This window comes from Eurosta solidaginis, chromosome 1 (assembly GCF_040869045.1).
Source record: "Eurosta solidaginis isolate ZX-2024a chromosome 1, ASM4086904v1, whole genome shotgun sequence".
Lineage (NCBI taxonomy): Eukaryota > Metazoa > Arthropoda > Insecta > Diptera > Tephritidae > Eurosta > Eurosta solidaginis.
The window spans coordinates 301,177,783-301,191,547 of NC_090319.1; the positions used below are offsets into that span (position 1 = coordinate 301,177,783).

The 13,765-nt window shown below is 35.9% G+C and overlaps 1 protein-coding gene across 1 annotated transcript in view; it reads left to right on the plus strand.

The window, feature by feature from the left end:
• The window catches only part of LOC137237530 (uncharacterized), a 36,334-nt gene that overhangs the window by 6,699 nt on the left and 15,870 nt on the right, over positions 1-13,765 (plus strand). The window contains exon 2 of the mRNA XM_067761266.1: positions 12,010-12,152. Within this exon, the coding sequence (XP_067617367.1) occupies positions 12,010-12,152 (143 nt within the window). The remainder of the gene's footprint in view (positions 1-12,009; positions 12,153-13,765) is intronic.

Here is a 13,765-nt window from a genome sequence, read left to right on the forward strand (position 1 = left end):
AAGATATCTAAGACCGAGCTTCTCTTCCAATTTGCGTCGAGCTCCTCTTGATTTTCCCTACAAATTGGCCGGACGGGACCTACATGTTTTATGCCGACTCCGAACGGCATCTGCAAGACAGATGAGTTTTCACTGAGAGCTTTTCATGGCAGAAATACACTCGGAGCGCTTGTCAAACACTGCCGAGGGGCGACCCCGCTTAGAAAAATTTTCGTTTAATTGAAAAACCTTATTTCTAAAATTTTGATGTTGCTTTGCCCGAGGTGCGAACCCAGAGCACACGGTGTGGCAGGCGGAGCACGCTACCATCACACCACGGTGGCACTTACTAACCGAGCACACATTAAACATTATACACTTTATTATTTTGTTTTATTAAACGCACTTTCACCAAATTTTATATTTTATAATTTATTTAATTTATAGTTTTGAACTTCGCTATGCAAATAGAAATGAAAATAGTAGTCACAAAACTGATTCTCAATTCTTTCGGTTGCAGCTCAGTTCATTCTTAATTCCTTCTCTCGCATGTAGTTGCCACACTTGATTGTTTCGAACAAAACTTGTATAAAAGTTTGACATAACATAAGTTATAGAAAAGTAAAGAATCAAATCGCTAGAAGGTAATTCACCACTGGAGTAACTTAACATGTAATTCGGCAAGTTTAATTTTCTCAAACTTTTATGTTGTCGGAAACATCAACATTAAAAAAGAATGTTTTTTATTATCTTATTAAATTCTTTCGCGTGAGTGAAAATTCGTAAAAACTTAAACAAAATGTTACTAACTTTGGTAAAATCCTGTTCGTTCAAACAAAACTTTTGCAACAAGAGGGCGCAATTTTGCATTTCGCTTGGAGGAGAAGTTGCAAAATTGTACCCGATAAAAAGGTGTCCCGGTATCTCACAATTTTTTGCACAGTAAATTCAAAAAAGGGTTTTTCGTCTTGTATTGATAACTGAAAAATTATTTTTTTTGTTGTTTTCCCATTTTGTGTTTTTATTCGATTTGGTGGTTTTCTTATTTTGGTTTTTTTTTTTTTAAACAAGTGGCACCATCGTCATAAGTACAAAGTAGAGAGCGCAGTGAGCGTAAAATTCTTTTTGAATTTGTTTATGTATTGACTGTTGATCGCTGTTGTAATGACCAGTGAGATCAGTGTTAACAGAAAAATCAGTTAGATTGACCAGGAATCTGTCAATTTTACAGAATTTTGTTAACTTAAGAGCGACAATTTCTCTTCTGTTGAAATGACAAAACTAATTTGTTCGTTTGACAAAGAACTCGGTCGAATTAACCGTATTTTGATCAATCTCACCGAATCTCCGTTAAATCAAGTACAACAGAACCGATTTGTAATTTTACTAGCACCATTTCTTTCAGTGTACGTAGCTTGTATAACTAGAGGTAAAGAGGCAATAACTATTAGGCAGTTCAGAGGAGTTTTTCTGTTGTTTCCATGGTTTCCAGCATAAAATTTGTTTAAAATATAGCACATACGACAAATAGAGCATCTTTTGAATTGCTTGTAGATTATTAAGTTAACTTAAAATATCGCGAATACATTTTGCAGATTTTACATTGTTTACATGGAAAATTTACAATAAAAGTTATTGGAATCACATTTTTTATATGTTCATTCCTTATTGTTTATTTTTCTGTGTAGATAACGTTATATTGAAGAAAAATTATCATTTTTCCCCTCTTCATCACTTCCTTCCGTTCAGTCTTTCTTCTTGTCCACTTCCAGTTCCTTCCCTCTCTCTCACTATTTTACCACCACTGCCACTCCCTTTCCCATTCTCACCTCTCTTCCATCTATTTTGCTTCCTATTTCTTATTATCAGTTCCTAGTTCCCTTTTCTCATACTTTTTCTGTCTCCCCCATCTCTTCCTTGCCTGCCACTGACTCAACTACGTTCATTCTCTGGGGGCGTAACATCGACAACTTTGCTACGTTGGATTTTTAGATTAAATAAAATATTTTTTTTACTTGGTGTGTATGCTTTCGAGTTTGTAAAAATTGTATGCACTCTGTTGGTTTTACATTTATCTCTCCCTATGGCAACATAAACATATATTTTAGCACTGTAAAGACATTACTTTGCTAATACGCAAATATTAAAAAGCTTGAAAGTGGCTCAAATACTAGAAACCAAGTGAAATTTATTGTGATGGAATTTGGAATATAAAAGGAATATAAAATAGACAAATTTGTTGTCAAATGCAAATAAAGTGGAACCTTGGTTGGGCGAACGTCCAGCATCATTTTGTGATTCTTCAACGATTTGTAGATATGTACATGCAAAAAAAAACCAAACAGAGCTAAATGTTGGCATAAGAAAAATCTCAACCCTTATTGAAGAGTCATTTTTTTCGAGCGGTCACCGTGGTATGGTAGTTGCGTGCTTCAAAGTGACGTCAAAATACATAAGAACACGGATTTCTAACCCAAGTCGCCCACCGGCAGTGGCTTTTCATGCCATGGGTTACATTTGTGCCAACACAATCTTCTAAGAAAAAATGCTCTTGTTTTGAAGACGCTATTCGGGGTCTACATAAAACATGTAGAGACTTAGAAAAATCTGAAAATGCGTGATGAAAACTGGAAGAAAAGTACACCCACATTTTCTTACAGGCATATCACGCCAAGTTATTGTTCCTTTAGTTGTTTAGGAGGAACTATATACACAAAACTTGGACCAGGAAAAATACCCATCCAACGGAGGTGTCCGTTAGGCGAAGTTTGCCTGTATTTTGGGGTATTACTCAATGAAAGGGTTCGAAATTGAGGAAAATCAAAAATTTGTGTGGTTTAAAAAGGAAATTAGCTTAATATGAAGTCATTAACCCTAAAAAGTTTTAATTAAATAATTTTCGTATCTCCTTATTTGACAGTAGCCATTCATTACACGCATGAGCTGCCTAATCGGATTAGTCAGTTCAAAATAATTCCTTATTCAGTTTTGCCCAGGCCACTGTCAACTTAAATACAAGTGATAATGTCTGAAATTGTGGTGTCTAGTTCTTCTAAGCCTCAGCATTGACCGCAGTGAAAATATGACGGGTGATAAGAAATACAGTTTTTCCCATATAAAGCGAGAATGGTGTAAGACGGATCAGCTGAATTGTGCAGAACAGGAACAGAGAGAAAGGTGGCAAAAGGAAGACGATGGGGGTAGGGATACGGGGAGGTGGAGGGACAGAAATGTGAACAAGCACGGGAGAAGAACAGGTGCTCAGATGGGGAGAGAGTTAAAGAAAGGCAGAAGGTTATGGCGGGCCAGGGATTGGGAAAAAGAAATGCAGAGGGTGAGGAAGGGGGAACAGAAACAGGGATGAACATGCGAGGATCTGAGAGAGTAGCGGCGAAGGTCAGAAGGAGAGAGATTGAGACTGGGAGGGATATATACAATGGAAAATAAGGGAGGGATGAATTTATAAAAGGTATTTGAAGAGGTAGAGGAGTGGGCGGAGGAGGAGTAAGTGGAGAGGGAGCAGGGAGATAAGAAAAGAGGAAAAAAGAGAGAGACTATAACTATGCAATAAGGAAAAGTTATAAAGAGAAAAAGTGTAGAAAGAAGAAGAAGTGGGTATCGATCTTGAGTTTAATTATACAAAAAAAAATTTTCGCAAATGAACTGATTTCTCAAGCTAGTTTTTCTGAACCGCCGGGTAATGGCTAGTATATTTATAAAAACTATAGGTCGTCACAGCTCTTGGCTTGCAAATGGCGCTGTTGAATGCATAAAAAACTAATTGATTCCACTTTCGACGGCAGGTGATTGTGTCAAAAGAAGCAACACCAACTTTATACTTGGCAGTCGAGGCATTGGCAATCCTAATCATCTTAAGGAAGTAAAAGGTGGGACGAGTATCTAGTTCCCGCGTACATTCGCAACGATACCAAAAGCTTAAAAGCGCCTGAACTATGTCTATAACTTTTACCATATAGGCATAGTAACGATCGCACCAAAGTATACTTGAAGAATTCAAACCTAAACAAGTAGAATTCCGGTCATAATTTTTTTAAAACTTTGGATCAGGAACATATCGTCCTAATCATATTTATTTATACGGACTCTTTTACTTATTATGCTATATCTCTCTCAGCGTCAGCCTCTCTCAGACAGACGCAGATAAAGTTGCCTCTGTTTTATCGGATCCATGATTCAATCACAAGAGGTTTGCTCGGCAGAAAAATATTTTCACAATTGCAGCCACTTTGCTCCCAAATCGAATTGACATCCGTTAGCTGTGTTGTTTCTTTGTGATTTTTCTAAAAATATTAGTAGTAGAAATAGGAAGCAACCAGTTTACCGACCCGATAAGTACTGAACTGCACAATTCCTTAAATTTTTTTTTTTATTTTATGATGAATTTGGTAACTATGTCATGATGTATTAGTGTGGCTGAGCATAGGTAATTTTATGAAAAGTACGAACACCAAGGAATCGTGCACTTTCGTAAACCTATGAACATACGAAACCTAACCCAAATCAAAATTCATTGTTCAACGTCAAAAACTCGACTAGTAAATCGATTCACGTAAAAATGTAATTAGTAAATAATGTAGATGCCATAACGAAATGTACGCATTGAGCATGTTAACTTATTCATTCCGCATGTTCGGGACATTCGTATCCATTTAAGAATTTGTGGAGTCGTTTTATATTTGGAATATTATGTATGTACTTATTTCGAATATTCGGACCTCGTGAGGTAGTATCAAGCGAATGGGTTCCGAATATTTTAAATTAATGATTTATCCGAAACACTTCCATGAATACTAAACAAGAGGACGAGGTAAGTTCGTCTTACTTCGCTAGCTTAAGCTTTTAACAGAAAATAATCCCTTTTCACTGCATCTATTTTAGCTAATATATTGCGGTGCCAATGTCTCCACAAAGTTTTATCATTTATTAGAACCCCGTCCTCGAACATAATCTTTGTGAGCTTAATTATTATACTCAGTTGAGCATAGCTCACAGAGTATATTAACTTTGATTGGATAACGGTTGGTTGTACATATATAAAGGAATCGAGATAGATATAGACTTCCATACATCAAAATCATCAGTATCGAAAAAAAATTTGATTGAGCCATGTCCGTCCGTTAAAACGTTAACTTGAGTAAATTTTGAGGTATCTTGATGAAATTTGGTATGTAGGTTCCCTGGCACTCATCTCAGATCGCTACTTAAAATGAACGATATCGGACTATAACCACGTCCACTTTTTCGATATCGAAATTTTCGAAAAACCGAAAAAGTGCGATAATTGATTACCAAAGATACGATAAAGCGATGAAATTTGGTAGGTAAGTTGAAATTATGACGCAGAATAGAAAATTAGTAAAATTTTGGACAATGGGCGTGGCACCGCCCACTTTTAAAAGAAGGTAATTTAAAAGTTTTGCAAGCTGTAATTTCGCAGTTTGTGAAGATATCATGATGAAATTTGGCAGACACGTTACTGCTGTTACTATATGTGTGCTAAATAAAAATTATCAAAATCGGATGACGAACACGCCCACTTAAAAAAAAAATTTTAGGTCAAATTTTAACAAAAAAAATTAATATCTTTACAGTATATAAGTAACTTATGTCAACATTCAACTCCAGTAATGATATGGTGCAACAAAATACAAAAATAAAAGAAAATTTCAAAATGGGTGTGGCTCCGCCCTTTTTCATTTAATTTGTCTAGGATACTTTTAATGCCATAAGTCGAACAAAAATTTACCAATCCTTGTGAAATTTGGTAGGGTCTTAGATTCTAGGACGATAACTGTTTTCTGTGAAAAGGGGCGAAATCGGTTTGAAGCCATGCCCAGTTTTTATACACAGTCGACCGTCTGTCCTTCCGCTCGGCCGTTAATACGATAACTTGAGCAAAAATCGATATATCTTTACTAAACTCAGGTCACGTACTTATCTGAACACACTTTGTATTGGTATAAAAATGGCCGAAATCCGACTATGACCACGCCCACTTTTTCGATATCGAAAATTACGAAAAATGAGAAAATGCCACAATTCTATACCAAATACGAAGAAAGGGATGAAACATGGTAATTGGATTGTGTTATTGACGCAAAATATAACTTTAGAAAATAACATTGTAAAATGGGTGTGACATCTACCATATTAAGTAGAAGAAAATTAAAAAGTTCTACAGGGCTATATCAAAAGCCCTTGGAATCTTGGCAGGAATACTGTTCGTGGTATTATATAAATAAATAAATTAGCGGTATCCGACAGATGATGTTCTGGGTCACCCTGGTCCACATTTTGGTCGATATCTCGAAAACGCCTTCACATATACAACTAAGGGCCACTCCATTTTAAACCCCTCATTAATACCTTTAATTTGAGAGTAACCCCTGGCCCAACTTTATAACGATATCTCGAAAACGCGTCCACCTATAGAACTAAGGCCCACTCTCTTTTAAAAAACTCATTAACACCTTTCATTTGATCCCCATATCGTAAAAACAAATTCTAGAGTCACCCCTGGTCCACCTTTATGGCGATATTTCGAAAAGGCGTCCACCTATAGAACTAAGGCCCAATCCCTTTTAAAATACTCACTAACACCATTCATTTGATACCCATATCGTACAAACAAATTCTAGAGTCACCCCTGGTCCACCTTTATGGCGATATCTCGAAAAGACGTCCACCTATAAAACTAAGGCCCACACCCTTTTAATGTACTCATTAACACCTTTCGTTTGATACCCATATTGTACAAACGCATTCTAGGATGAACCCTGGTCCACCTTTATAACGATATCTCAAGAAGACGTCCACGTATAGAACTAAGGCCCACTCCCTTTTAAAATAATCATTAAAACCTTTCATTTGATACCCATACCGTACAAACACATTCCAGGGTTATCCTAGGTTCATTCTCCTACATGGTGATTTTCCCTTATTTTGTATCCATAGCTCTCAGCTGAGTATGTAATGTTCGGTTACACCCGAACTTAGCCTTCCTTACTTTTTTTAGAGATGAATTTAGCATATATGCGATCAGCAATTTGTTTCGCGTAAGAGGAGAACTATTGAAACTAAATTATGAACCTCATCTTGAGCAGCCAGATAATCGCTGTCCAATTTGCAACTCAGGAAAAGAAGAAAACGTTTTACACTTTCTAGGTAGTTGTCCCGTACTTATGGAATATAGATTATTATTTTTTAAAAAAAGTGTATTAACACACCAAGAGATTAATGAATACCTAAATGGTAAAAACTGGATATCATTGAATCAGTACGGAAAATCAGCGTTAAAATATAGGAAGCAAACTTTAGATGAGGGTTTTTGGAAACTTATATTTAAGAAATATCTTATTATATAATGTACAGAAAAACTTACTACAAGTGCTTATAAACTAACGGCACTGCGCCAAAGTTTAGTTATAAAAAAATTTTATATTGTAATCAACTTTGTAAAAAAGATTCTGTTTAATAAAACAAATTACTACGACTACTACTAAACACGAAAGATCTTTCCGAAATTTCAGAATAAAAAGCCGAAAACTCCCTGTGTAGCAGGAACGCAAAAAAGCTTAACTATTCTATCAAAGTCAAGGCCGATATAAAGTTCTAAGACAATAAGCCATTTTCTTTTATTTTTTTGTCAGTTCACTGCGGCTGCTGAGTAGAGTATCACCCCATGTCGGCTGCCTGTTCAAAATCCTCCTATATCAAAATATTTTTAAAAAATTTCCCGTTTCAGGATTTGTAATAAAAAACTCCCTTGAAAAACGTCTTATCTCAGAATACTTTTCATTAACTTCCTGTATTGAACTTATGCTCAGATAGGGAGTTTTTAATACAAATTATGAGATAGAGTATTTTTGTATAAAATTCTAACGTACGGCATTCTTCAAACAAATTCTAAAAGAATAACCAAACCAACATAATTCGTTATCAATTCACGAAATATTTAGTAGAAAATTAACTATTTCCCCCAAAACCTGTTGGCATTTACAAATTCATTATCACTACTAATATACTACGTATTCCCTGTTTTCCTTACTTCATAAAAGCAACCCGGCCAGATTTTTAAATTTGGGAGTGTCAAAGCCTTGTCATCATTGGAGAAAAAACATCTAGTAATTGAATCATGGTTCGGATCATTCCCAGCAATTACCAAGGCAACGGGATTGCTGGTGAAATATTTGTAGCAATGTATTCAACCATTGCTTTTTTAGAAAGGTGGAACAGTGTGGTGAATATTGAACAGATTTCGCCTAAACTGACTCTTAAACGGTAATAGGGTAAATATATACCGCGAAAGCAGGAAAAATGGGTTAACAAAAGAGAAAAGTTGTGCACTTTGCCAGTGGGAGGTATAAGCGAGTTGTGTTTTTTTTAAGCAGTATCGAATATGCAGCTGCAAAATATATTTTGTTATGGAGTGAGTGTGTCTGTATGCATTGCGCACAAAATTTATCTGATATTTTAAAAGCGTACACCATGACTGATGCGTATTTCAAAGAATTAACTTGTAAGGGAAGTGAGTATGGCAGGATAACATAACCAATTGATGACTTACTTTACTCGGTAACTAACTAACTATATCTGGTTACTGTGTGAGTGTAGCATGTGAAATGATGTAAGAGTTTTAAAACTACTCATTGTTTACGGCTAAATTTTAAATCATTTGGAAATTTCACGCTGCTGGAGCCTTTAAAGAGCAATTATAGAATTTAAGCAACATTTAAGCAATTGTTTAAAGGGCAGCATTCGGTCAATACTCGCTGAGTCACTTGTGGCTCACAAAAATAATGATTAATGAGTCTACGTTGAAGGAAATGCGTATAAATTCAACATTTTCCTTGCAATTGTGCTGCTATTTTCTTTTGTGAGGTGAACATGTTTTTAGCAAGGTTTTTTGCCGCAATATGTGTCTGACCTTGAATTGGCGTATTGAATTTGGTATATTGGTGCAATACGATCCATACTTTTTCGCCCAACCAAAGCATCAGCATTATTCTAAATTTAAATATTTTTTAGGAAAGTCGAAAAGAGAAAGAAGATATGAACCAGAAAAAATGAATAGTATAGGATGTTACCAATACTTAGAAACTCGCCGCTGTCCGCCTTCTCAACTTTGCTAATATCTTCCAAGCGGAAGTTCTGGGTATTGATAGGGCCTGCACGCTCCTGTCGGAGGACTTGATTAGAGGGCTCGAGGCATTGATTCAGACAGCCAAGAAACGCACTTTATCTAAGGCCGTCAGCAGCTGCAAGAGGCCAAGTCGCAGCTAGTTTCATTAACATAACTTTTATAAGGGCAGGAGCATTGCTGAATACTGCATTGTTGTTTGAATTGCACCGTCCACTCATATCAATCAAAAGTAATATACATTGCAGTTTCAGGGAGATAGCGATCTCCAGCTGGTACTCCTCGGACACCTGCAAGATCAACAAGCAAACTGGGCAAACTTACAATAGTATTGTAACGAATTTAGTGAAATTCCGCTTATTTTCAATCTAACGTTCGAATCACTAAATTGTTGAGTAAATAACTCCAATATTCAATAATGCAAAATGGCCTTTATTAAAGTACTTCACAATAACACTTCTACTTATCAACAGATAGCGTGCTTAAATCAAACTGATTACTGATTCTCAGCTTTACCTCATTTTATACTCTGCGATTTCCTCGTTCGCATACTTCTAGGCGTTTCTAGAATTTAACTTAGTTACCAGCTATAAAATTACCAGCTATAACTACAGATGCACGTTATAGCTTATCACATGCGCGTGTATAAGTGAGCGATACTTCCACAGATGATTGTCTACTTTTGGGAGTATCTCAGATATATGCATGTTTTTGTACGTTGCTCTCCGCTGCTTGTATGGTCATATGTATAGAAATAATGATTGATTTGTTGATGTGCATACAAGTCACTGCTTAGCATTGGCTTAGAGATGATAGTATCCATTAGCGTTGCTAATATTCATCACAGTATGATAACAGTGTAAGAGATGAAGAAAAGAAATATTTATTATAACTGGCACAATCATCCTACTACCCTGTCCGCTTGGCCTATATGCTGAGAGAATGGCGACCCCTTTTAAAAGTATTCGCAGAAGCTCCGGCGGGGAGAGCAGCAAAGAAGCTGTCACGCTCTACCTATTCAAACTGTGTAAAGTTACATACTGTCGGAACTTCATTCATTGATCGAACCAAATGTTTCGAACAGGATACCGAATAGCCCTAATAAACGCCGCAAAAATTGGTTTGAGATGGTTGAGATGAAAGTGCAAAGAAATACCGTCCCGTGCGCTTCTTAAGCTGTCGTCTTTAGTATCCGGTATCTAGAAACGGAAACAAATCAACTCGAACATAGGCATGATAGCGAAGTGTTTGGAGATGCCGCTATTTAACAACGGCTTATATACCTTATATCAATAAAAAAACTAGTTTTATATTGAAATTTGAAGATAGCTGAGCAATAATCTTGAGAATTACGAATAGTATTTTATTTGAATAAATTAGCTCATCTATGACGGTATCTGCCCAATCTAGAAGTTTTCGAACAGGCATTTACTTTTTTATTTTATTCGCTTCGACGCTTGTAACACCAACAACTCTAACAAGTAGGGAAGGCTAAGTTCGGGTGCAACCGAACATTGCATACTCAGCTGAGAACTTTGGAGACAAAATAAGGGGAAATCATCATGTAGGAAAATTAACCTAGCGTAACCCTGGAATGTGTTTGTGTGACATGGGTATCAAATGAAAGGTGTTAATCAGTATTTTAAAAGGGCGTGGGCCTTAGTTCTATAGGTGGACGCCATTTAGGGATATCGCCATAAAGGTGGACCAGGTCTGACTTTAGAATTTGTTTGTACGATATGGGTAAACAATTAAAGGTATTAATGAGGGTTTTAAAAGGGAGTGGCCCTTAGTTGTATATGTGAAGGTGTTTTCGAGATATCGACCAAAATGTATACCAGAGTGACCCAGAACATCATCTGTCGGGTACCACTAATTTATTTATATATGTAATACCACGAAGAGTATTTCTGCCAAGATTCCAAGACCTGCAAAACTTTTTCAGTTTCTTCTATTTAATATGGTAGGTGTCACACCCGTTTTACAAAGTTGTTTCTAAAGTTATAATTTGCGTCAATAAACCAATCCAATTACCATGTTTCATCAATTTTTTCATATTTGATATAGAATTGTGGCATTTTTTTCATTTTTCGTAATTTTCGATATCGAAAAAGTAACGTTCCTGCCAAATTTTATCATGATATCTTCAACGACTGCCAAACTACAGCTTGCAAAACTTTTAAATTATCTTATTTTAAAAGTGGGCGGTGCCACGCCCATTGTCCAAAATTTTACTAATTTTCTATTCTGCGTTATAGGGTCAACCCACCTACCAAGTTTCATCGCTTTATTCCGTCTTTGGTAATGAATTATCGCACTTTTTCGGTTTTTCGAAATTTTCTATATCGAAAACGTGAGCGTGGTTATAATCCCATTTTTTTTAATTTTAAATAGCGATCTGAGATGAGTGCCCAGGAACCTATAGACCAAATTTCATCAAGATATCTCAAAATTTACTCAAGTTATCGAGTTTGCGACGGTCGGACGGACATGACTAAATGATTTTCTTTTTTCGTCCAGATGATTTTGATATATAGAAGCCTATATCTATCTCGATTAGTTTATGCCGTTACGGATTACCGTTATGCGAACAAAATTAGTGCAGTCTGTGAGCTCTGCTCAGCTGAGTATAAAAATCATCTCCATAGGCAACAATAAAAAAAAATAACTTTGTACATAAAACTGGGAAATTGTAGGCATTTTTCTTATCACGTGTCAAACATTTTGAACAAATGTGCCACGATTTTACCATAATCCACACAAAATATGTCAAAAATTTCATATTTTTAGTATGTTTTGATAAAAGCTTAGTACATTTTTCATTTTCATTTTTCTAAGTGCTTATTTTTTATTTTTTTTTTTATTTTCAGTGTTTTCAGCAGAGGTATGAAATGCTTTGACGATTACACAGCTCGTTGTCTCACAAATAAAACGTTGGTTTTGTTCAAGAATAATGTGGAAGGAGCGCGTAGATTTTTTATGCGCTTTTGCAGTGATGCTGACTTTCAAAGAGGTTGGTAGCATATTGAAAATGATATTTTCATGTTTAGTTAAGACTAGGTTAAGTTATTTATTACTTAGTTATTTGGCGCTTAACCTGTAAAACGGTTTCGTTTCGTTTGCTAAGTGGGGATTCAAATCGTTTTCCCTCTGATCTTCCAGCGGAGTGAGGACCGCTCTCTTCCGCGTATTTCGATAAGAGTAACTTCTTGACTGGAGCGTCCTCTTTCATTCGCATAACATTGCCTAGGCAGCGTTGCCGCAAAATCTCGAATGTTCACTAATGAAGATACGAACAAAGAAAATACTATAACATTTCGATATGCAGTTTGATATAATTGTTCTATCGACTCTAAACATCTCAAAATCTTCAGCGTCAGCTCTGATAATTTCTTTATGAGGGTTTTGTAGACACCGACATAAGTGAATTGCGTTTCATTAGTAATATCTAGTCAGACCCATCAAAGTCACTGCAATGACCATTGAAGTTGTAAAGCGAATAAACAAGACGGATCGTGCAATACAAAATTCCATCTAAGGGTTTTCTAAAAAAAACTTCTCGAGGGCCTAACAAAAATTGGACTACTCACCAGCGGTCTTCAGAGATGTTCTGCTTTAATGTGGCGCATTATATGACGCATTCGGCGATATGGCTAAACAATTTAAAAAAAAAAACAAAGAACAACACATATTCGTATATTCGCATGTTCGGGTATACGTGCCTGGTATGATTCAAATACTAGAGGTTTGTTCTTCAATGACGGCAGAGCTTTGACACTCCCAAATTGAAAAATCTGGAAGGGGTGCTTTTACGAAGTAAGAAACACCGGTAATAATTCAATCCCCTTTAGCGAAAACTGTAGCAGAAAATTACTTTTAGTAGTATATTAGTAATGATAATAAATTTGTAAATGCCAACAGGTTTTGGAGGAAATAATTCATTTTTACAAAATATTTCGTGAATTCATAAAGAGCTATGTTGGTTTAGAATTTTATTCAAAAATACACTATATCAAAATCTGTTTCAAAATCTCCCTATATGAGCATAGGTTCAATGCATTTTGACATAAGAGGGAGTTAATGAAAAGCATTCTGAGGCGTTCTTCAATCTAATTATAATACAGGCCGTTTTTGTGACAAATCATGAAATGGGAATTTTTTGAGAAATATTTTGAGATAGGATGATACTGAAAAGGCAGCCGACATGGTCTGACAAATAAAAAATAAAAGAAAACGGCTTATTGTCTTAGAACTTTATATTCCGGTCGTGTCTTTGACAGAAGAGTTCAGCTTTTATGTGGCCCTGCTTCACAGGGGGTATACACCTTTTTATTCTGAAATTTCGGAAAGCTCCTTTACGTTAAGTATTCATGGAAGTGTTCCGGATAAACCGTTAATTTAGAATATTCGGAACACGTTCGTTTGATACTACCTCACGAGGTCCGAATATACATAATATTCAAAATATTAACTGATTCCCCAAATTCTTAAATGGAGACGAATGTTCCGAACATACGGAACGAATAAGTTAACATGCTCAATGAGTACATTTCGCTATGGAATCCTAATTATTTACTAATGTAATTTTTACGTGAATCGATTTATTAGTCGAGTTTTTGACGTTGA